Below are 22,845 nucleotides of genomic sequence, written 5' to 3' on the forward strand. Positions count from 1 at the left end.
TCATCGACTCATTATGTATTCGACATACTGTATGTTCATTTCTTTGGGTTACATTGGTGGTTACACACTGTGTGTGTTTTAATACCTGATCTGTCTTTCCACAAGCGAAAGTGTACAAAGTGTTTATGCCTTGTATTATTTAAGTCTATTGTATTTTTTTAACCCCTTCATTTCATTCATGTAAATTTGCTAATAGCTGTTGTTTGTTTTACTGTTTTTTTGGAGCTGCTGTAACACCCGAATTTTCATCATTGGGGGATCAATAACGTTTATCCTTATCCTTTTTGTCTAGAGACACATGCAGACACTACTATAAGAGTCTCCAATTTAGTTAGACAATACAAGGTCTTCATCATTGTGCTTAACCAAACAAGTGAGAGGAACAGACACAGTTCAGCAGCTGCTGCAACTCCAAAACAGAAGTTTAATAATAATGAGAGTCCACAACTGAATATATCAAGGGTTGCCTCAAAAATATCTCACTGCATTACATGAGCTCTTTAATGCATGAAAGTTAATTATTAGCTTTGTAGTAGAGAATAGTGTGTGAGGCATGCTAAAGAAATGGAACTAAAGTGATTTGGCTTTTTAGCTGTCATCCTCTAAAAGGAATCGAGAGGCAAAAGAGTTCAGCAATAGAGAGTGACGTGACAGAGTTCAGGATCTCTAAATGGCTTGTATTAGGCTTATTATTGTGTTGGCTTGAACACGTGTCACCAGTTCTTAGATTTTAAACAGTGACTGTGGTGGAGAGAAACTTTACAACCTCCACTCCCGATGTTTTGTCGGGTTCAACCCTCGCCAAATCGGGCTCCTTCACGTGTCCAGGCGCATGAGAGGGAGGTCACATAGACAGACGGTCTGAGAATCGGTCTGTCTGATATAGAGGCAGACTGTTGAGAGATGATGGGTCCTCTGCTCTGTAAGTATGAGCTGATGTAGCCCATCATGGCCTGTAATGAAAGACAGACCGGCTGCACATAAAAGCCCCCGAGAGGCAGAGAGCCTGGGGAGCCATTACTGAGGAAAGAGCTGCGCCTGCACTATTCTTTGACGTCTACAGCAGCATCCTGCAGAGCGCTGCATACAAGGCTCTGATTAACCAAGACGTAACACTTACATGTGTAAGTGTGTGCATGTGGTGAAGAAAAGTACCATTCTGTCTGACCACAAACACTGACATGTTTAAATGCGTTTAATGCTCGACAGGCTACAGCTAAGGTACTTTATTTTCCTGCATTTTTTTTTAAAGAAAATCCACATGAACTTACCCACTGAAAAAGTAAGTGGCGAAAGATCCAAAAGTAAATGAACACAGCTACAGGGAACGTTCAAAAAGTGAAATATTTAATGTTACAGGATGCATATTACATTCGACGTGTAACCTGAGATGTCTGGGAGTTTTTTCAAGGGAAATGAGCCAATCAAAGGGGTAGGGGTGTCATTATTTTTCCATTAATGCTGCTGCAGGAAGACGCTAAAGCTGCTTAATAACAGTGAGCTGAAAGGGACAAAAAGCTTGCTTTGGAAAAAATACAAATGTGTTCATTACGTTTTACATGCTAATGGTGACTGCGCTGACATCTTCATTTGACATGTTTAACTATAATTATGAGATTTTTTTTGTTTTTTTTGACCACGTGTCATGCAGGAAGGAGGAGGGGACCTTCACTGTTGAAAAATGAAGTTAGTGAGGAAGTGCAATATCCTGTCGTTCACTGAATGACCGCTTGAGGTTGGCTGCAGGAGCACCAGAAGTCACACACACACACACACACACACACACCAACATGGTTCAACAAATGAAGAGGGTCTGATTATGTCATGTCAGCACACACTGTACGGTGGGGTGATTTCTGTTATTAATCATCCGTTTAGATTTGATGAAGGATAAGCGTTATTCACAATGAGGCGCGTAGCTGACATGATTGATTGGCAGCTGGGTGCAGGCTTGAAACCCACCTCAGCTCCAGCTCTCAGCTGTAATATTTACAGAATATGGTCGGGACTTAAAGACTGAAAGGGCCAAAGAAATCTCAAAGGAGACGGTTTCTTGTCATATTCCGACTTAATTTAGATTTTTAAATATCGGAAAAAGAGTCTGTGCTGTGTGAAAGGCGCTTCACTGAACAAACTTTTCTTACTTACTAACTTTCCTTTGAGCACAATAAATCTCAAGCTTAATCTATTCTCCTCTCACTCCCCTGCTCCCTCTCGCAATCCTCCGCCTCTCCTTTGCTCTCCTCTTAATGTATAATGTGTTAGCCTTATCCTCCCTTTGCTATCCTATCATTTTATTCAAAACATCTTTTCTGCTTCCTCCTTCTTTGCTGCTTTTCATTTCCTTTATTTTTAACACAGGCGATCTAAGACTTCATACATCTCATCCTCGACACTCTAAAACTTTCTCTCATTTTTTTTTTGTTTCCTTCCCTTTCATATGCTGCTCTTTAGCACTTCCTTTCCCTTTACCTCTTTCTTATCTTCTGTTCTCCTACTTTTAACAAAGCATGTCTAAGACTTAATATTTCCTCTCCTCTCATTCCCTTTACACTTTAAACATTCCCTCTCTCATCTTCTTTACCTCCTTATGTCTATCTGTTTCCAGCCTTCACTATCCCCACTTTCACTCCTCTTCTCCCCTCTCATGCTGTGCTGTACACTCTTGACCATTTCCTCCTACTTCTTTTCATTTATTTTCAGCATTGCAGGTTCAGGACCTAACATTTCCTTCCACCTTCTTCTTTCTTCCTTTCCTGTCTCTACCTTAACACTCCTAACCTTTCCTACTTCATATTTCTTCTCTCCCTCCCATTCCTGTCTCTCCTTTTCCTTCTCTATTACCCTTCTCCTCTATATACCATGGGTGTAAGGCATGCTGCTTATCTCACCCGAACAAGAGTGCAATTTTCTTCGCTCAGAACCTTTCCTGCGTTTCTTTCATTATGGCTCTATGGCTGACAGCCTCCTACAGTTTGTTTATTCAATGTATTTACTGAATTACCGGTGGCTATTTACCCTGTGGTACCTCCCTGCCAAAGCAGCGGGGTACAGGCAAATTGGCATAGCAGGTGCTCAATAGCAGACAGGCCAATCTGCTCTGATAAGTATCTCAGCCAAGAAGCATACCATAACAGGAGGAGGAGGAGAGAAAGAGAAGAATTGCAGAGGAGAAGCCTGAATCAGCAACCGGGCACACTGGCTGTTTACACTCTTTCACTCTCAGCGGTGCGTGCACGTCCAACAGTGATTCATGCAACTGAGAAGAGTTTGGAAAAGAACAAAGCCATACCTCTGCAAACATTGCAGCACCTGCCATCTGGTAAGATCTGTTCACTGGTGGTGCAGTTGAGCTCCGGGCAAGTTTCTGTGACTTTCACCGTCAGACCGTTCTGTGAGCACGGGACACAGACAAGACATGACACTATCACTGCTACAGCTGAATGTGTGGGACATCTCGAACATCATCAGAAAAACAACGTCATGGAAGGACCACAATCAAATCTCTTTACACCAGTCATGAGGCTTGGTCTGGATTATTTTTACACACTGTCTACTCAGTGCTCGAGTCTAAATATGGGAATCACTTCTATTCTGCTTTCAGCCTTTTTTGGAATAAATCACTGTATGAAATAATGTTGTGGGTCGCCGATGTTAGGAGGGCTAAATCTAACAGATACCTGAGGGTGTTTGTCCCATCAGCTGTTGGGTTTTTAAATAAGCTGCAGGCAGTGGTGCCCGTACACTTTGACGACATACTGTTGGTCTTTGTAGGGAGACCAACAGAATAAAGATTTTCCAAATCCAAATTCCAAAAAGTGCAAATGTGGGTTTTCGGCTGTTGTATCCTTTGTGTTGTTCTTTCATGGCACCAGTGTTTAAATAGACCTACATGCTTTAACCTTTCCAGGGACAGTGGGGGTCCCCAGTCTCTGGCATCCATATCTTGGCCGTTACGTGCCAAAAAGTTTGTGAACCTCTTGGGTGAGAAGAACATTCAATAGAAAAACGAATAAACTGTGGCACACTGAAAATGACTTTACTGTAATTTTACTGAGAGTGAACAATGTGTTCACAGCTCCCTCAGGTTTGCCTACTTTCATTTCAAAGTTTCACTGATTTGTATTTCATGGGTTTTTTCACAGTGTTTACACACTCTCTGACCTCACATGAAGGCTTGTGTTTAAAGGCTCCATTAAGCCTGTTCAAACCTTCAAACTTAAATATCACAAACACTCATATCTAGCCACAGCGTTGATTTAAAGGATGTTTACTTTAAAAAAAGAAAAGAAAAAAAAAGAGAGAGGGCCTTTTAAGGTTTTCCTTACTGAGTGAGGCTGCCATGACAACCGAGAGAAAGAGAGGAAGGTAAAGGTGCATGTGCCACTCACATTCCCATGGAGAGGAGGAATATAGATAGCAGGTATAGGGACAGACAGGAGCCACCATAGAAGGGAAACAAAGGCAGGTAGTTCTTTGTATCATCGTCCCCTGGGCCTCCTAAACAAATCGCAGCAGCAGCTCTGGCGGTCCCGGATGAATCTCAAGGTCTGATAGTCGCTCAAATTTCTGAGAATCCTTCTTTACAAACTACTTCAAAGTCCTGTTTTCTGGGAACATATTAACTGTCCTTGTTTGATCTTTTAAAAAATACAGTCACTTTGTTCTGTGAGGCTTTTGTTAGTTGGGATATTTCTCATTAAAAACAGAGAATTAGAAGTTGAATCGTGAACTAATCTGCCTCTCAGTTAAATCCATTAGAGTTGTTGGAGACTGTGCCTTTAATCAAAGATGCAGATTGTAGGGATCAATCAAAGTTAATTATGAGTGCATAAACATGTAAAATGATTATTTAGACTGTTTGTTCATTGCTTTGGATTAAAAGTTCATCAATCCAACTCTTAAACTGTTTTATTAGCAGCTTCAACCAAAATGCAGACCGTTGAATTCCAGAGCAGCCGTCACAACTTTACAAGATGATAATTTGTTATATTGATATCACTGATTTACTACTTTTATAGTAGCCTGAAAACATCATAGAATATTAACAGCATTATGAATCTGTCATGTAAGATGGCCATCAATCACTTTCTTGTCATCAGTTTCAGCTTGATGACATCATGTTTTAGTGTGTCCCGTTTTGGATTCTGACTATGGCCAACAAGCACGATAATTCTTCAGTGGTTTTTTTTAAGCATACCCCACAGTAGTGTTGGCTGTAGTGGATATAGTTTGCCTAATAATGTGCATATGTCTCTTCTTCAAATGCAATACATTTTTACAATGAGAATTGTTCTCTATGTTGTAAGACTTGTGCAGACTACAAAGGAGTGGATGGGTTTTATTTCACATTTTGTGGGTTGATAGACACTCAGGTTCATGTTCAAAAACACTGTCAAAGTGAATTCTTCATAATAGTCTTTTAAGCTAGCTTTGCACACACAAATATCAGACAGGAGACCCCTGCTGGCCATAAGGAAGAGTACAGGTTGGGAGCACCTCTGCTACCTTCTTTCGAAAGCTATTTCAAATTCTAAAAGCTCTTTGTGGTCAACAAACGCTTCCACAGTTGACCCCTTGAATCCTTGTAGTCAAACATTTTACAACAAAAATGATTTGTCCACAAATTGGGCCTTTAGCAGTGTTACTTTGGATTGTCTTGTAACAAAGCTTCCACACAACATAATAATGTTCAGAGGTGCCTGAGGGCCCCTAATGAGTCCAGGAAGCCACTGTGTGAAACCTTGTAAGCAATTACATGCATAAAACACTAATTTACCCCTTAAAATCGTGTCTTTTAAGATGAATGGCTTCCCAGTGAAGAAAGCTCACCTCTGTTCTATGCTGAACTGGAATAATGAGTTTAATTATAATCCATGCAGTGATGAAGCCCCATTTCAAAGCAGGCCTTTGTGTTGCTGTGTTCATAAGTTATTCTAATTACCTGGCTATCTCGCCATTAGAGAGAGGGGGAAAAAAGGCAGATTGAACAGATTGGTGGAGGGAGGGAAAACTAATAAGGCCTGTTCGCTAATTGAATAACACGCCACTCGGACCACCATGCACATCCATTACAGATTTTAACTGACAAAAGGAGCCCTGCATGGTGGTCTGATTGCAGGGTTGAGGCTGAACGTCAGGGAGTATAATGTTACCTTGCATTCCCTGCAGCTCCGGGATAAAAAGCGCTGGCCTTCAGAAAAGGTTTGCCCCATGTAGGTACATTTCGCTGTGGGCAGAAAAAAAAAAAACCTTCAATTACACTAATAAGTACTATACAGTTACTATGAAACACCAGAAATAGAATAATCCCCGAGCTCACATCAGCTTCAGTGGTACTTTTAACAATAAGAAAAACGCTTTGAAATTGCCTGAGAAGAGAAAAAAAAAGTTTCCTGCCTTAAGTTCTGCATATTTAATTCTGTTGGAAACAAAGTTGTTCTGTGCTAGTGAGAATAAGCGGAGGGGAAGTGTAACAGCGCATTAAGAATACAACAGAGGAGAGACCCTTCTGCATATTCCTCTGGCAATAACAGAAATAGAAAATGAAGCATATGATATGAAGTCCTGCTTTTCTCCTCTCCAGGGGGCAGGACTTGCCGAGCGCTCAGTCGCAGCTCTGCAACGCGGCTCCCGCATTCTTCTGTGCCAGACCTCTGATGTTCACAGGAGAGGAAGAGGAGGAAGGAGGAGTGAGTGGAGGGATGGAGGGGAGGCAGAGGAGGGCTGGAACTTTACAAAGACAAACTATACGTCAGGGATTGAGTGTTTTTGCTGTATAGAAACAGAGACACAGCTGTCCGTTGGTCTGTGAGCAGCTACCAGACCTCTGTGTGCTTTATAATAGCAACGGAGCTTCGATGAACATTTTACAACGGGGATCTTTGTTCTTAAGTTGTTGTTTTTTTAACTCTGGTTTCAATCCAACATCAGCCTTCTGCTGGAATAAACTTGGATCCTGGTGGTCGTATAAACTACCTTAATCCAGAGTGATAGAACACTTTTGGTTTACAAATGAATGACTATCTCCTCAAATCAACAAGTCAGGACACTACAGATAAGTGCGGTAAGACCAAGGGTGCACTTGAATTGCCTTTTTAAAAAAAAAAAATTCCAGGAAGGTTCCTGACTGAGGGAAATGACCTGGAAGCATTGAAGGGGCGGCCATGATGAGAGTCGCTCAAATTCTCTAAAAGTTAAGGAAAGGTGAGTCAATGCTTCCTTTATAACCTCTTTTAGCATAGAATACACTGGACCATCCTTTACGAAAGGAGATCAGATAATGCCGTCCTAAAATTCCTCACAGCCGTAACATTTAAAGCGACTTGTGCATTCGACCGTTCATGAAAACTAACACTGACCAAAAAAGTTACCGTTGCAATTCTATAAAACAGGATCATTTTAAGCCAGCTGATGTTTTATTCATACATACATACATATTTCAGTCACTTCAGAATGAATTATACCATCTCTGTTAATAGAATGAATGGGGAAAAAGTACTGAGTCTGCATGCCAGAAGTTGCCCCAATAAATGAAATTTAATGGACTCTCATGTTTTAGGCCCTCACTGTTCATCAGATATTAACAAGTCAATGGACACACCTCCACATATATAAAAGCCCAAAGGTCACCTGACATGTCATGTGATACAAAACCAGGAAAAAAAAATTAAATTAGGCTGTGCAATACATTCACTGTAGAGGTCCGAAGACATATGAATAGATGTTACAAATGCAAATTTATTTGGGGAAGACCAAAACGATTTTATATCGGTATTCGGCTCCAGCAGAAAACAAAAAATCCTGCATTCACTTGAGGATTACCGTAATAAACGCTTCATAATAAACGTCAGGAGAAAACAACTTAATAGAATGAACTTCTTTAAATCACCTTCTTGTTTCAATGAGGCGCACAATTAAAGAAAAGAGCATCTGTCAACTAATGAAGTCTGTATTAACACCTGCTTGTAGAGAATCAGTGCAGCTTGATGTTTAGAAACTCGACATAGAAAGATAAAATTATGTTTGATTGAAATCATCTAGTAGAGAAAAGAGGGATTACACAGGAGCGTTGTGAGGTGAGGAGAGATAGTTCAGGATTCTCAGATGGTTTATATAGAGATTATAAACTACACAGTATGCAAAATCCATACAATTTTTTACCAGATGACATCATCCTCAGCCGTGTTGCTGCTTGTCAAATCAACATACGGTATCAGTGCTGTGTCAGCAGTTTGTGGGGTGTTTTTGTAGTCATGAAGAGCTTTCACAGGTTTGGTGGTTAAAAAGTCTTCTTGCCTTCTGTTTGATCTAAATAGATGCAGCTGATACTTACGTCTGCATTTCTTGCAGCAGGTCCCATCGACGTGAACAGGTAAGGAGTCCTCTGAGCAGTTTGCCGGCGGGCAGAAGATCCTGCGACACTCCACCACACCATTCTGAAAGACATCATTTTCTTTCATCTTTTCTATTTTTCTTTCATTTCACAGGAAAAAAACAAACTTCTGACACACTTACAGTGAGCTTCAAGATTGTGCCTTTGGCGCAACAACAAAACCACCCTGCAAACATCTTCTATTTCCATCTATGTCTCGTGTTGCATTTGCACAAGCTATCTTGAAACTCAATGTCTATATTTGACGTGACTGCCCTGTGGCCCGTTAGTAATCATCCTTTGTTGCAAGTTTTTGTAATTAGTGGGTGTGGCTTTGCAATCAGCCTGACTGAGACTTTCTGCGTGCGCCTTGTTTGGTAAATGTGCCTTCCTTCTCTAACCAACACAAACACAATACACTTTCACACACCCACTCACTTAGTCTACTGACTCTACTGACATCCAAACTTCATCTCTTCTGCATTTTAATTAACATTTTTGTAAATATATCACTTAACTTTAATTACGTTTTATTTCTGTCACTCCCTTTATTTGCCATGACCTGGTTTGGCTTTTTTAAGATTTTTAAGCAGCTTACAAGGCGAAAGTCCACGTTTTTACACCATGCAAATCTGCCCCAAACTGCAGAAATGCAATTTGATATGGAAAGCATTCACATTTACAAATGAAATAGAAACAAATTGCAATGAGCCATCAGATAACAGATTCTTCACTGAGCTCTGGATGGCAGATAGTGAAAGTGAGCGACCTGCTGATAGCAGGTAGTTATCCAGGCCCTGAAGGACTGCTTTCATTTTTTTTGCAGCTGATATCTCTCTCTCAGCGTGCGCCTCTTCATTTCATGAGTCATCTGAAATGATTCCCCCTGGACGCCGTGGTTATCAGTTAATGGCATGTCCGCAGGAGGAAATCAAACCGGCTAAACTCCACCCTGTGCTTGATATGCAATGATGCAGCAAGGCTAATTCCCCAGGGCACAGCTCTGGCCTGATTCAACAATTTTCAAAGTCTGGTTCATATGTATGAGTGCAGGCAGGGAGGCTTATTAGGGGGCAGGAAGGAGGCAGGGGGGCAATGCAGAAGCTGTTAGAAAAGGAAGGTCTGATGGGAAGGCAAGCTAAGAAAGCTAAGTGTTGAGAGGAGGGTGGGGGAAATAAGGACTGTAATGACTCTATTGTTAAGAAAAAAACCAACAGAGCTCCTGCTGTGCTGTATGTACCGGTACTCTGTTTTTAAAAGACGTTATTTGCCTTTCAAGTAAACTTTCCCTTGAATATGTGTCATTTGAAAATAATAAAACTGCAATCACTTTAATTATTATGGTGGGAATATTCCTTGTGTTATGACAGCTGCTTTTGCATTGGCCAGGTCGTAACTTTAAGCTGGCAATAATATTACAAGTAAGACCCTAAACTGGATATTTCTACCCAATTTAGTAAATTCAGAAATAAAAGATTCACATATTGAAGTACTCAATATCACAGCTACGCTTACCTTGCATGCACAGTTCCTGCAGTTCTCTGGCTCTACCCACAGCTCTTTGTCCCTGTAGACCAGACCGTTGGCGCTGCAGGTCCTCTCACAGTGACAACCCTCCAGCTGGGTCAGCCTGGACTCTGCGTAGTTCAGCTGAAATGAGCAGAATGGCCTGAGTCACAAAATTAAATCAAAAGTCTGATTGTTAAAGCAGGTTAACCTCTCACTCTAACCTCTTGCCCCCTTCCATCGTCCCTCTGCCGTGCCCTGATTGGCTGCTCCACTGGGGAGACACTCATTAGAAGGGCACTAAACTGTAGAATATGAGGAGATCATCATTCAGTTCAGGCTCCACACCTCAGGCTATAATCTACTGAGAAATGACAGACAGCACTGACAGCTCCGATCCCGTCTCACCCCCCTTTTATCCCTTCACACTGATCAGCTCTTCTTCTTCTTTGACTTATTTCATGCCCTATGCTCTTCCACGGATGTCAAAAATGATGCATCTTTGACTGACTGAAGTGTCATACGGCACACTGAGGGTCAAAGAGAGCTGGTTGCAACTATTAGGATTAACGTAGAGGATTTAACAACTCTCGTTTTTAATATCATGTTAACCGTTTGTTACAAATATGTTAAGGAAGCATGGGTTAATGTATTTTCTAGTTTAAAACACTTTAAAAATCAGGAAGGGAGGCATTTTATCCTTGAAACTTTGAAGAGTTGGTTTTAGAGAATTGAACTGTTTAGTCCTATTAACATCTCTTCTCATCATTATCTGTGATGTAGAACGTATTTAATAAGGTCATTTGCCTTTTCAAGAAGAATATGCACCTTTTGATTCAGTATTTTTTATTTCATCCAGTAGATTTCTCCCTTGAACACCAGCATGAAACCAGAACTGCTATTTGGCGACACCTCTGCAATTCTAAAGCCTCCGCTCTCCTCCAGCGACACACCTCCACTCATGCTGCTACAAAGAAGTTGTCAAATAAAAGCCACAATAATTAAGCACCATTTAGCACAAACCACGGACAAAATTGTCCTTTACTCGAGCTGCACTTGCCTGTGTCCTGCATGGTTGTGGATGTTAGGCTAATGGTTAATGTTAGCACACTTTAGTTAGCTGGTAGCTTGGTAGCATGTCAATTTACACATAATGCCTGTGATGTGTGACACTTACGTGACATCCAAATAAGCAGTGTGTTGGTTATGTTATTTTTCTTTCCTGTAGTCATGGACTAAAACAGCTTGATACACAAGGCCGTCCAGTCCATGTCAACACAATGTAAAACCACTCTGGGTTCCCAATATCTGGCATCCTTATTTTGGGAGTCACAAGCTCAAAAGTTTGGGAACCGCTGTCATAAGCAATAACTGTTTCTAGTTTGTTGACCTGATTTCAGTGAAAACCTTTAAAGAATTCTGTAACCATTAAGGTTCAGTTTGCATTTATCTATAATCTTGAGGATTGAGAAGTTTTCTTTCTCTACCTCTCTCTGGATCCATCAAGGTTCTATTATGGTCTTATATATCAGCTGGCTTGGCACACACAACAGAAAATCACTTATAACTTCGTATATCTATGAAATACACATAGTGCCTGACCCACACATGCTCCGATAAATGCGGGAGAATTCCAAAAGGCCCAATTGAACCATGCAGAAAAGGTCAGCTCTGAAATTGTAGGTCCACTTAAGACATTTGAGGCTGCTCTGCCGCTCTGCGTCTGCCCCTCCTGCTCCTCCGAGACCTTCTCCGGCCTCAGTGTCACAAAGCGAGAACTCGTCATGAAAATAATAAAGGCTTCTGAGCGAAAAAAGAAAACTGCTCGATGTCACTGAGGCTTTTTTGCTTCATTTAAAGAAGTCCCTACTGGCTGCAGGAAAGCCGTGTGAGCTGTGAGCGCTAAAGATGTGTCCTGTCAATGCCTCAAAACAAAATGTTTGAAATGCCGCTTCAAAGACTTGCAAGGCTGCTTGCAGGCTCCACGGTGAAATACCTTTCCTGTACAACCCGAGCATCAAATGGCGTCAGGGGCTAATAACCGTGTAGCTCCTATGGCACATGAGGCACAGAGACATGATATGAATGATAATTTGATTTCTTGCTGTCAAATTACAGGGTGGTGTCAAAACATGTAGAACAACATTAAAATGAGATTCTGAGGAAGATCAGTCTTAGGAAGATTATCTTCTTATCAGATTGTGTTTTATAATTAAGATCAGGGAGGTCTGCCATCATGTATTTATCATAGTTTAGCCACAAATGAACAAGAAACACACACAATGAAACTCGAAAAGTTTTGAAGGCTCAACAGATGCATTTTAAGTGATGCTGGAGAAATCCTTCTCAACAAAATGATGGAAGACATTTGAAGAAGGAGCAGCAGAAAGTATACAAAATAATGACATATATGGAATCTAAAATGCATTAAAAAGCACCTTAAATTAGTGTTGTGCACGTTTAGTCGACGGGGCAGAAGCAGCCCAGTCTGTAGGGACTTGGGTAGGGTTCAACGGTTTTGGGAATTTGGAAAACACTAAAATATCGTTTACCATTGCAAGCAAGTCAAACGTCCAAAAGCTTGTGTCCAAGTCCCAAAGCGAGGAAATAAATGATCCACTTGGATTTTTTTTTTTAGCACGAAAGAAGCTCATTTGGGGGAAACTGTAGAATAAATGCAGCTTTCCTGAAGTAATAATAAATAATTGCACAGTTGACGCAAGAACCCAGAGTCCTCTGTTAAAAAAATAGTGGATTGACTAAAACATCTTTCAAGGTTTACACACAAGGGAATCTTATGCAGCAGCAGTGGAGGAGAATATCTTGTGTGCTATGCATCCTTTATTCAGACAGCTATCCAAAGAAAAGTGTACATTAGTGGGTTATTTAAAGCTGCAGTAAGCGCCATGTAGCTCAAGAATACCAACCCTCCATTAACCTGGAGCACAGTCTTAGAGATGGATCGCTCTGAAAATAATGCCAAGGAATATAGGAGGAGAGAGAGAACAGGAATACATGGCCAATGTTTTGGAACATGCCAGGAAAGGAAAAAAATAATTAGGACCAAGAAGAGTGGTGTTTCAACGAGGCTCAGACGTGTGAACTCCAATCTCAGCCAAGATTTTTCCGGCCTCAACCACGTGACGTATTAGCCCAACAAACACAGCAGCGACAACGAAAGTGTGCCTTTCTAGTCAAGTGACAAAGAACAGGTGACAGAGCTTTGTCTTTTGGTAATAACACAGTTTAACCTAACTGGAAGCTTAGATGGGAGGAAGCATTGACCTTTTCAAGTTTGTGGTGAAGTGGCTACAGGACGCCTGTTCCCAACTCTTACAGTGGAGCACATTGGAAAGTAGCCTACTGAAGGCACAGCAGAACAGAACTGGGATGCTAGAATGAATCCTGACACAGAGATATGAATAACCAGGTTTCTGGTTCTGCATGCCATATCCTCATATATCCCCAATATGATCAAAACCAGGAACAAGGTCATAACCCGGATATTCAATTCCATGTCAACGCGACGGTGAAGGAGAAGTTAATTTGAATGCGGTTTAAATATAAAACCCAAACTGAACGGCCACTTTAACCATTAAAGTCTTTTGTATTTTGGGTCAACTGATAAATTGATGCTTGTATAGCACCACATTATGTCTCCTCTCTCATACACAGGTATAATACATGCAAATTGCTGCCAAGCCAATCTACACACAGCTGAGCTTAATGTCATTTCACCTCGCCTTGACTCTCAGGACCGGGCTATTATTCACGTCATGCTGAATCCCTCTATTCACCACAGCATAAAAGCAGGCAGGCCATTTAGCACCGGAGATGACTGCACCCTCCCCGTTGCGTCTCATATTAGGAATGAGGTCAGGTGGCGATAGGTCGAGGTGTGTTCATGTGAGAGAGGAGACGTTGACACAGCGGTAGGGTAATGTTCTTCATTTCACCCTTATTTACACTGAAAATTATTCTATGGCTCACCTGCCTGCTGAGATGTCCTCGCATCGATTCACTCCCACCTGATAGCACTCACTCATGCACACAGAAGCACATACTCGATCCCCCACACATACACGTACACACACACACACACACAGTTATGCAGATGTTGGGTCTTATGAATAGTTCAAGCTCTCCCACATGGCTCCAGGGCAAAATGCACAACGCCTGTTAGCCTCCTGTTGTCACAGCGCAGTCGGCATTTCCTGACACCTCTCTGAACCTTGCCTGTATCAGCATTGTGTGCGTGTGTGTGTGTGTGTTTGTGTATTTGTGTGTATATTCATGTGCAACAAAAAACCCTCTACCTTCAAAATGACACAAGCAGGCTGGCAGGAAAAAAAATCATTTGGATCTGAAGTTATCAGCAGCTCTATGACATATTGTCCATCGAGCATTCGCTCAGAAAGCGCAGAGAGATAGGGTGAGCAATTCTGGGAAAAGCTGGTGATATTTCACAGCTAATCAAAAACTTCTTAATGGACCTTCAGGCTCCGCCCCCCAAAATAAATGGCAATGACAAACAAATTAATGAAAAAAATGCTGTGCATCTGTTGGCTGGTAGCAAGTAAGCTTAAACATTAGATGATGTTCCCATGGTGTAAAGCTGTTCTTCATAAGGGAGGAAGTGGAAAAGGACGACCAGCTGTCAGATATCTGTGAGCTAAAATAATGCTAAGTGGCCAATTTGTGGCTTTCTCCTCCCCTCCCATTAAGAGCTAGAGACGTTATCCAACTGATTATTGTCAGCATGCACACAGAACAGAAAAGTTCAACAGACCGCAGGGAGAAATTTGACAAGTGGATCTGATTTATTGCATCCTCCTTCTTTATATTGCAGAACTCAATGAGCAAAACATCTTTGAGTTACCATTTCAGGCTAATCAGAGAACAGCAGCTAGCCAGGCATGCGACCAGAAGTTCAATCAACCACGTAAATAAACCCTGAGATAAATCAAGAAGACATGGTATATCATAAATTAGTCAAACTGACAAAGAAAACATTGAGTCGTTTTTTAAGGACTGGAGTTAGTAAAGAAATCACTTTTTGGAGTGAAAGTGAAACGGGTCATGAGCTTATTAAGTCCCCTGAGCCTCCTTCTTTCATTCTACCATCAACAAAAACCTAAAGAGAAAATCTCCCACACTTGGGGTTTAAATGAAATCGAATCCTCACTTGACAAGTTGATAGCTGAAGGGACTTTGCGCTACAGTTTGTTGGACCTTATTGAAGGGTCAGACGCCCCGAGTTAAGTGAGTAGGTGGAGTTGATGTTTCTTAAACTGATCAACCTCTGCTCCTCTTTATCGTCAGTGCAGCACTCAATAATCCAGCATTTCGCATTGTCAAAGAGATGCCCTGCATGCATTCACATTGCCTTCTCATGCACAGTATGTCCAGTTGATATGATAATTGAAAATTGCTCTGCTTTCTCATAACACCTTATCCTGAGAAACTGCAAATTGCAAAAAGATACTTGAGAAAAAAAAATGAAGCCTTCAGAAAACAAACAAAATTATCTGTTTCCTGTTTCTTTCTGAAAGCACATTAACATAGTTAGTGTTTTGAGTCCTCTTAAACCGTTTAAATCCAATCGTTTCAACTGATTGACTATTTTGCTTTTCTAAAGACAGATTAAGTTGCATATTATTTTTTGTGTTTGTTTTACAGTCACAAATTGAGATAGTGACTTCTGAGGAGACGCAACAATGAGCTTTAACTGAAGACAGCATAAAAATAAAAAGACTCTGTCGTCATTTGTTTTCCTTTTAATTAGTTATCTATTTTTGCAAGACTGCAACAAGGACATTTATCTGGAGATCCTTAAACTGCTTTTTGTTTTTCCAAACAGCCATTGTTCCCAAAGCTTTTTGATATTTCTTTTAATTGAATGCACGGTTAAGTTGAGTTACCAATAGTTTCATAAGCTTACTATCAATTTTACCAATTTTATTTGTATTTCTCCAACCAGTAAAACCTCATTGAGATGTTTATACATGTGGCATTTGATTCCTACCTTCAGGGTCATCTTGGCAAGCAGATCCTGAAGGTCCATGATGCCCTGCACCAGGCTCAGGAAATCACTGCAGGTCGGACAGGCTCAAAGGAGGAAATGAAGGGCACAGACATAGAAAAGGACAAAGAAGAAAAGAAAAACAGGAGAGTTTAGATAAAGGAATACCACAAGAAAAATGATGAAACCGTATCCTGATTATTTGGAGGAAGCTCATGGCGGCAAATAAAAAACGAAACAACTGTTTGCTCTTTGTCTTAGAACGGTTTCTGGTGTTAGTATCAATAATAAAGCAACAAGGTGCGATTACATATTGATCAAAGGCAGCGACAGTGGCACAGCTGTGGTCTCGTGTCTTAATCCGTTTGACAGTAAACAGAAACAGACACGAGGCGGGGAACGAGGAGACTGAGCTGAATCTGAATGACAGCAAACAGAAAAAAAAAGTGAAGAAGAGGTTGTCACCAGCTCACACTTTTTTTTTATGAAATGGAGAGTACTCTTTTATTCCCCTGGTACTCTCCGAGCATGCAAAGGGCACTTTGCATGTCGTTGAAATCGTGATACTTACTGCGGTTAAGGTTAGGGCACTGCGTGATGTAGCCGTTGGGAGCAAAAATCAACTTTACATCCTGGATTACGCCCTGGGAAGACAGGGGAGAGGGGCGCAGGGAAAAGACAGGCAGAGATAAATGGTTAATGCTAAATGAGTTGAGCATACACCGCATGTCACACTCTGATGTAAGTGGTTGCTCTGTAGTGAGAACTCCCATGATTCTCCGCTAGCTCTCAACGTTGTCTTTTGTCAATGTAATATTGATTGAGAGCCCCTTTATAGAGGGATCTATATTTTATATCTTTAAAAAGAATTATACAATATGGTGTGGCAGGCTTGTTTTTAATTCTTGCATTGGGTTGTTTTTGGGGCTGGCTTTGATTGACCAATGGGCTGATTTTGTCACTCAGAGAACTCTGCTTTTAACAGTAAATGTTTACATGACGTACTGTTGCTAACAAATGCTCTGCACATCCATTGCATTTTTTGTACGCATGTTCAGGGTTTACAAGCCTCCAATTACTTACATGTGTAGTTTCAGTCAGGGTGTGCCATGGTTATGTTGTATCGTTGTGTTACACAATATCAATATAATGACAATAAAGAAGTGTGTCGGCATTTCAGTACAATCAGTCCACTAATATGCTATACATACAGCATCCACTCTCACTGCAGTGGTTCAAAAACACCTCATCTACAGTATAGGCAGCAGAAGATGGTCTATAACCAAAAGAGCTCTTTACACTAACACACTGTCTGTCAATCACTGTGAATGACAGGCTCTCTCTAGAGGTGCAGGCCTGGTAAATAGAAGCTCCATCATGACCACAGAGAACAATCTCGTAAAAAACGCAGACTCTCTAATGGAAAACCAAACTTGTAAAACACTGGGGCGCCCACTAACACGCACACACAAATACAAACACACACACACACACACACACACACACACACACACACACACACAGGTGTAATATCATTCCAGCAGTCCTTCAAAGTGGCTCCTGAAAACATGCTGGAAGGACATTAGAATTCAGCACCTCTAGCACAGTTGGCTTCAGTTCCTCTCCGCCTTATGTGTAGGAGAAATCCATTTACAGTGCATTTGGCGAGCCTGGATGCAAGCAACAGCTGCCTCCATTTCACACAGAGCCACTCAGAGAGAGAGAGAACCTTGAGGCGAACAGGCTTGCAGCACAGACTGAGAACAAACACACTTACTCATACACACACACACACACACACACTCTGAGGCTATGAGCGCAGTGGATGGTGAAGAAGAGATTGTCAGTGTCACTCAGAATGAAAATGAAGGTGTAGATCACAGATGTCTGTCCCGGTGGTGTAATATAGGGGTCCTGACCACACATCACTGTCAATGATCAGCGGGTAATTCCATCTGAAGTCATAAAATCTCTCCCCCTCTCTCTTTTTTTTCTCCCTCAATCTAGCTATCTATCTCTCTCTCTCTCTCTCTCTCTCTCTCTCTCTCTCTCTCTCACACACACACACACACACACACACACACACACACACACACACACACACACACACACACACACACACACACACACACACACACACACACACACACACACACACACACACACACACACACACACACACACACACACACAACCTAAAAATTCATCCAACAAGGAAGCTGCTCCTATGTGAAGATCTCAGATGATGTCATTGCTCCTTTCAGTTAAGTGCTGAAAAGGACTCTCAGGTCTGGTGCAGTGTTGTACAGGAAACGTGTGTTCACCTCACTCCTGGGTTGATATTTTCTATGAAATCTGCTGGCTTTTGCTGGTTTTAAAAGTTGGGTAACACTTCAAATTAGTATGAAGTAGAAGTCAGATGTCCAACAACTCCCTAACTTACTATCCATAAGCATTAATGGGGATGATATTGAGGGCAATTGGCGGCAGTAGCTCAGTCCGCAGGGACTTGGGCTGGGAACCAGACGGTCGTCGGTTCAAGTCCCAATGATCAAAATATGGACATTGGTCTGGTAGCTGGAGAGGTGCCAGACTCCTTCTCGAGCACTGCCGAGGTTCAGAAGAAATGTTATCTCAAGACACTGTATAAATGAACAGTCCATACCTTAGTCTTTGTTATGTTATTCATTCAATCCTTCATTCAAACCCTGTGAAATGATACCAAGCTGCACTCATCATCGACTCATTATGTATTCGACATACTGTATGTTCATTTCTTTGGGTTACATTGGTGGTTACACACTGTGTGTGTTTTAATACCTGATCTGTCTTTCCACAAGCGAAAGTGTACAAAGTGTTTATGCCTTGTATTATTTAAGTCTATTGTATTTTTTTAACCCCTTCATTTCATTCATGTAAATTTGCTAATAGCTGTTGTTTGTTTTACTGTTTTTTTGGAGCTGCTGTAACACCCGAATTTTCATCATTGGGGGATCAATAACGTTTATCCTTATCCTTTTTGTCTAGAGACACATTTGTTTCACTCCTCTGCCAGAGCATATGGGGGAGGTGTTTAGATTGCTCTGTTCAGGAATAATGTCTATCTGCACACAGTGAGACAAGTAAAATTACACAGCAGCATATCAAGTAATAAAAACTACAGACCGAACAGAAACACCATTTGTTTTGTTTTGTCCTTGTGTGCTGTCTGGGGTGCTGACTGTCAGCTTTGAAGGTGCAGTCATTTCATTTATTTGTAATATCATTGAATTATAGAGGGAACCATGTCATATAAAAAGTTGAGCACTGATTTTTTTGAAGCCTCATTTAGCTCATGCTTTCGGTTTTTGCTGTATGATTCGGGCCGGTCCACATGTATGGGATATGTGATGAAACAGATGCTGTTCTCCTATTCATAAAATGATAAAACTATAAGTTACAAATTTCTCCTAAGGTTGACAATAAAAGCTAACTAACTAACTAACTAAAACTGTCCACTTACTTTGGATTACAAACCCACATAAGAATGCAAATCCATAAACACTGTCTCCACATGGACAAAGTGTTGAGCTGCTGACTGATTTATCCTCTGATTACTTTCATAATAGTAATAATGTTAAAGCCATACCGACTTACAGAATTTAAATATATTATTTTAAGTCATTTGGAGGGAGAATTGAATTATGATCCTTGGAAAGGTGGTATTTCTAAAATAATGCGGCAGATACTACCAACTCCCAGTTGAGTGCTGAAGCTATTAGCACCGCTGTTAGTGTGTTAGACACTTTTTCGCAGGATGGCTGATGTACTCACTGTGTTTCCACTTATGTCCACTTATTACTAACTTCCTTTGTGTCCTGCGCTCAATGTAGTCAAACGACTACCTCCAGACCCTTTCATGATGTATTCGCCAAGGTTTTAAATTCTATATATCGAACACATTTAAAACAAGTCATGGCATCCCTGATGATCTGTAAATAATCGGCTACGAGCGGCCTTGAGTCGGCAACAACCGTGCAATTGATGTGGAAGGAGGAATTGGAACTGAAATTGGCCCGATAATGCTGCAGTCTGGGTCAGGCTTTGCCAGGCTAAGACAACTCCTGAACATGAAGAAGCCAGAGTTGAAACGAAAAAGAAAAATTGTGAACATAAAATTCCTGTCTTCAAAACTTTTCATTGGCTCAGAATCATGTTTACAATCATTTTACTATTTCATAAAGCTCTCAAAGGTTTAGCTCCCGAATACATGTCTGACCTGCTCATCGTTGCAGCTGTTCTGCCCAAACCACTTGGAGACTCTCAAAATTTGGTTGAGAGCAAATCAGGGCAACTAGACATTTTGACTTCCTTTTATCGTGCTTATACAGAAACAACACCTCAAATTACTGATAATGTTGTTCTGTCCTTTAGATTTATGTAGAGACAGGAAACAGTTTACATCTTGAGTTAGAATAACTCCATAAATCGATAAAACAGTGGGTTCTTCTGCCTCACCGGGTCAATAAATACTTCAGAATATATGAGCTGTATAAAGATGTTTTCATACAGCTCTCATATCAGCTTATCTTTAAATAAACTAGGGATAAACACACAGAAAAGGCAACAGAAGACACGTTAAGGCCAAATAGACTGTCTAGTCAGAAGCATGAGTCAGTCTGAGTTCAGTTGAGTGTGTGTGTTACTTCCACGTTAACATAACTTTCCACTTGGGGGATTTAAAAAACAGCCTGCAGGTTCTGAGTCATTGATCTGATGAAAGTAGAGTTGCAGCACTTTGACATCATTGTTCCACTTTAAAGCCAATGCACTGTATAAATAGTGTTCCTGTAACTTATGGAAGGGTTGTATTGACCTATTTAATTGCACGTTTGTGTTAATATCGTTTACACTTTAGCTGGTTTCATTGTTCATTCTCATATTATGTTGCATCGACTCCTCCACGCAGGCTGGTTCATTTTCCTGCAAGTCATAAGCTGCTCACATCACCTGCTATCCAATAGCAGTGCTCCACTCCCTCATTGTTAGCCGACCATATTGCTGCTGTCTTTTTTCAAATATGGCGTTTATTTATGCCATCGTTACGTGCAACCCTCCACCTCTCCATCACCACAGAGTCGTTGTCTAAGACAACATCATCCCCTTTCCCCATCCGCTCTATTCGTCAGTCCAATCAGCTTCTTTATCCCATCAGGCTCAGATGATATCATCAGCTAACAGCTCCACCACCAGTGTCTGGATCCATGGGGGGATAGATAGACATGTGTCAGTCACTTGATCTCCATGACCATATCATGAACAGGTCAAATAAATTCTCCCCTGATTGAAATGTATTTATATTATAAAAGATGTTGTTTATCCATCCAAAATATCTGGAAAGTTCCCCTAAGTGATGGCACTGTTTTAAGGTTAGATTATGACTCATAAAGGGTAAAGGAACAGTGAATGCATACAGCCAATAAGGGTTCACACAGGTCCCGTAAGCGTGCATGTGTGGGTGTCGGATCGGTGTGCTTATGTGCTGTTTTTATGTATCATTTGTGTCTTTTGTGTCCCAGAACGATCACAAGTTCGCTCACATTATTGCTGCTAAAATTACCTTCACTTCACTTGTGTGCACAATTTTGCAGTCATAATTCTCAGTTAGCTTGTTTATTATAGCGATAATAGGCCTGGAATGTTTGGCCAGCACTTCGCCCTCAGGCAGCACTGACAGAGGGTTATTATCCTGGGTAAAGCTCTATCCGCTGATTCTGTTTTCTCATTTATGTCATGCAAAACATGACCTTTCAGCGTTCTAGCAGGTTCCTGAAGACTTAACCTCCACCTGCATTTCATCTCCCAGGACTAGGCTAACTTCAACAGCACCAATTGACGAGAATAAGAGTGGAAAGGGTTAGGGCTTACCCTACCCTAACAGCTGATTGCTAAGCCTCACAGAGCTGATCTAATCAACCCAATGCAACATTTAAGCCCTGTGTGACATTATAGGTATTGCCAAACTACAAAGAGAATATACAAACTCAAAACGCATAGATCAACCCCAGTTTCCATGTACTACGGTCTGTTTCTGGAAGGTGAGCGCAGCTGTATGCACATTTCAGGAGAACTACAAGATTACATGGGAATAGAGAGACAATCGTGCAATCAACATGTTTCTTTGTCTTTCTGAGGATGATTTGTTGTTCCTTTGATGCCTGTTTTGACGTGATGTTGAGAAAGGTCATGTTCCGTAGATGGTATCTTATTTTGAAATAGACCTTCACACTGAGCGTCGTGGAGCTGCTGGCAAACTCCAGAGTCGGAGCACGGAGCCCGCAGTGGAAACACAATTATTCACGACAGCGGTAGTGCGAGGCGACGACTGACCACAGCTTGGACAGCATATGTGGAAATTGAAGGTTAAGGGCGTCAGATCACTAAGATGGCAATTTCCATAAAATTAAATGAACAGGAAAAAAAACCCCAACAACAATTATAAAGACACAGAGAAGCAGCAAAACTTTACCAATTTGATTTACAGTCAGCTGACGTTTTTCATTTTAGCTGCAACAGGGTAATAGCTATCAGATTGCACACAACATGTTTGTGTGCTTGTTGTTCAGTGTGCACCAAGACTCGAGGGAAGGCACTACATACACCACTGCACAAGACTCCCTGATAAACACAAGTGCAACATAACAAAGCAAAGCAAAGCAGAGCTCTATAAATTAAACAGGGGCGCTTTCGGAAGATGTTTTGGCAGTGGAGAATTTGTTACATGATCGCCCGATCATGTTACTTAATTAGACATGAAACTCACTCACAGGAAAAATAAATGAACAAAATCATGAAAAATAAACAAAACACAGCAGTTCAATCTAAACAGTTCGGAAATACACGTGATAAAACACTTACAACTCCAAATGCCTTTAAAAATGTTATTGATTGACTGCCCCCCCGG

At 41.1% G+C, this 22,845-nt stretch overlaps 1 protein-coding gene across 1 annotated transcript in view; it reads right to left on the reverse strand.

Moving 5' to 3' along the window:
• The window catches only part of LOC306821143 (protein kinase C-binding protein NELL1-like), a 225,987-nt gene that overhangs the window by 130,284 nt on the left and 72,858 nt on the right, over positions 1 to 22,845 (reverse strand). Inside the window, exons 6-11 of the mRNA XM_079339382.1 lie at positions 16,474 to 16,546; positions 15,906 to 15,988; positions 9,890 to 10,024; positions 8,336 to 8,438; positions 6,156 to 6,229; positions 3,293 to 3,392 (exon numbers count right to left, since the gene is read on the reverse strand). Coding sequence (XP_079195508.1) covers positions 3,293 to 3,392; positions 6,156 to 6,229; positions 8,336 to 8,438; positions 9,890 to 10,024; positions 15,906 to 15,988; positions 16,474 to 16,546 — 568 coding nt within the window. The remainder of the gene's footprint in view (positions 1 to 3,292; positions 3,393 to 6,155; positions 6,230 to 8,335; positions 8,439 to 9,889; positions 10,025 to 15,905; positions 15,989 to 16,473; positions 16,547 to 22,845) is intronic.

The sequence above is a fragment of the Symphodus melops genome (genome assembly GCF_947650265.1).
Source record: "Symphodus melops genome assembly, chromosome: 3".
Classification (NCBI taxonomy): Eukaryota; Metazoa; Chordata; class Actinopteri; order Labriformes; family Labridae; genus Symphodus; species Symphodus melops.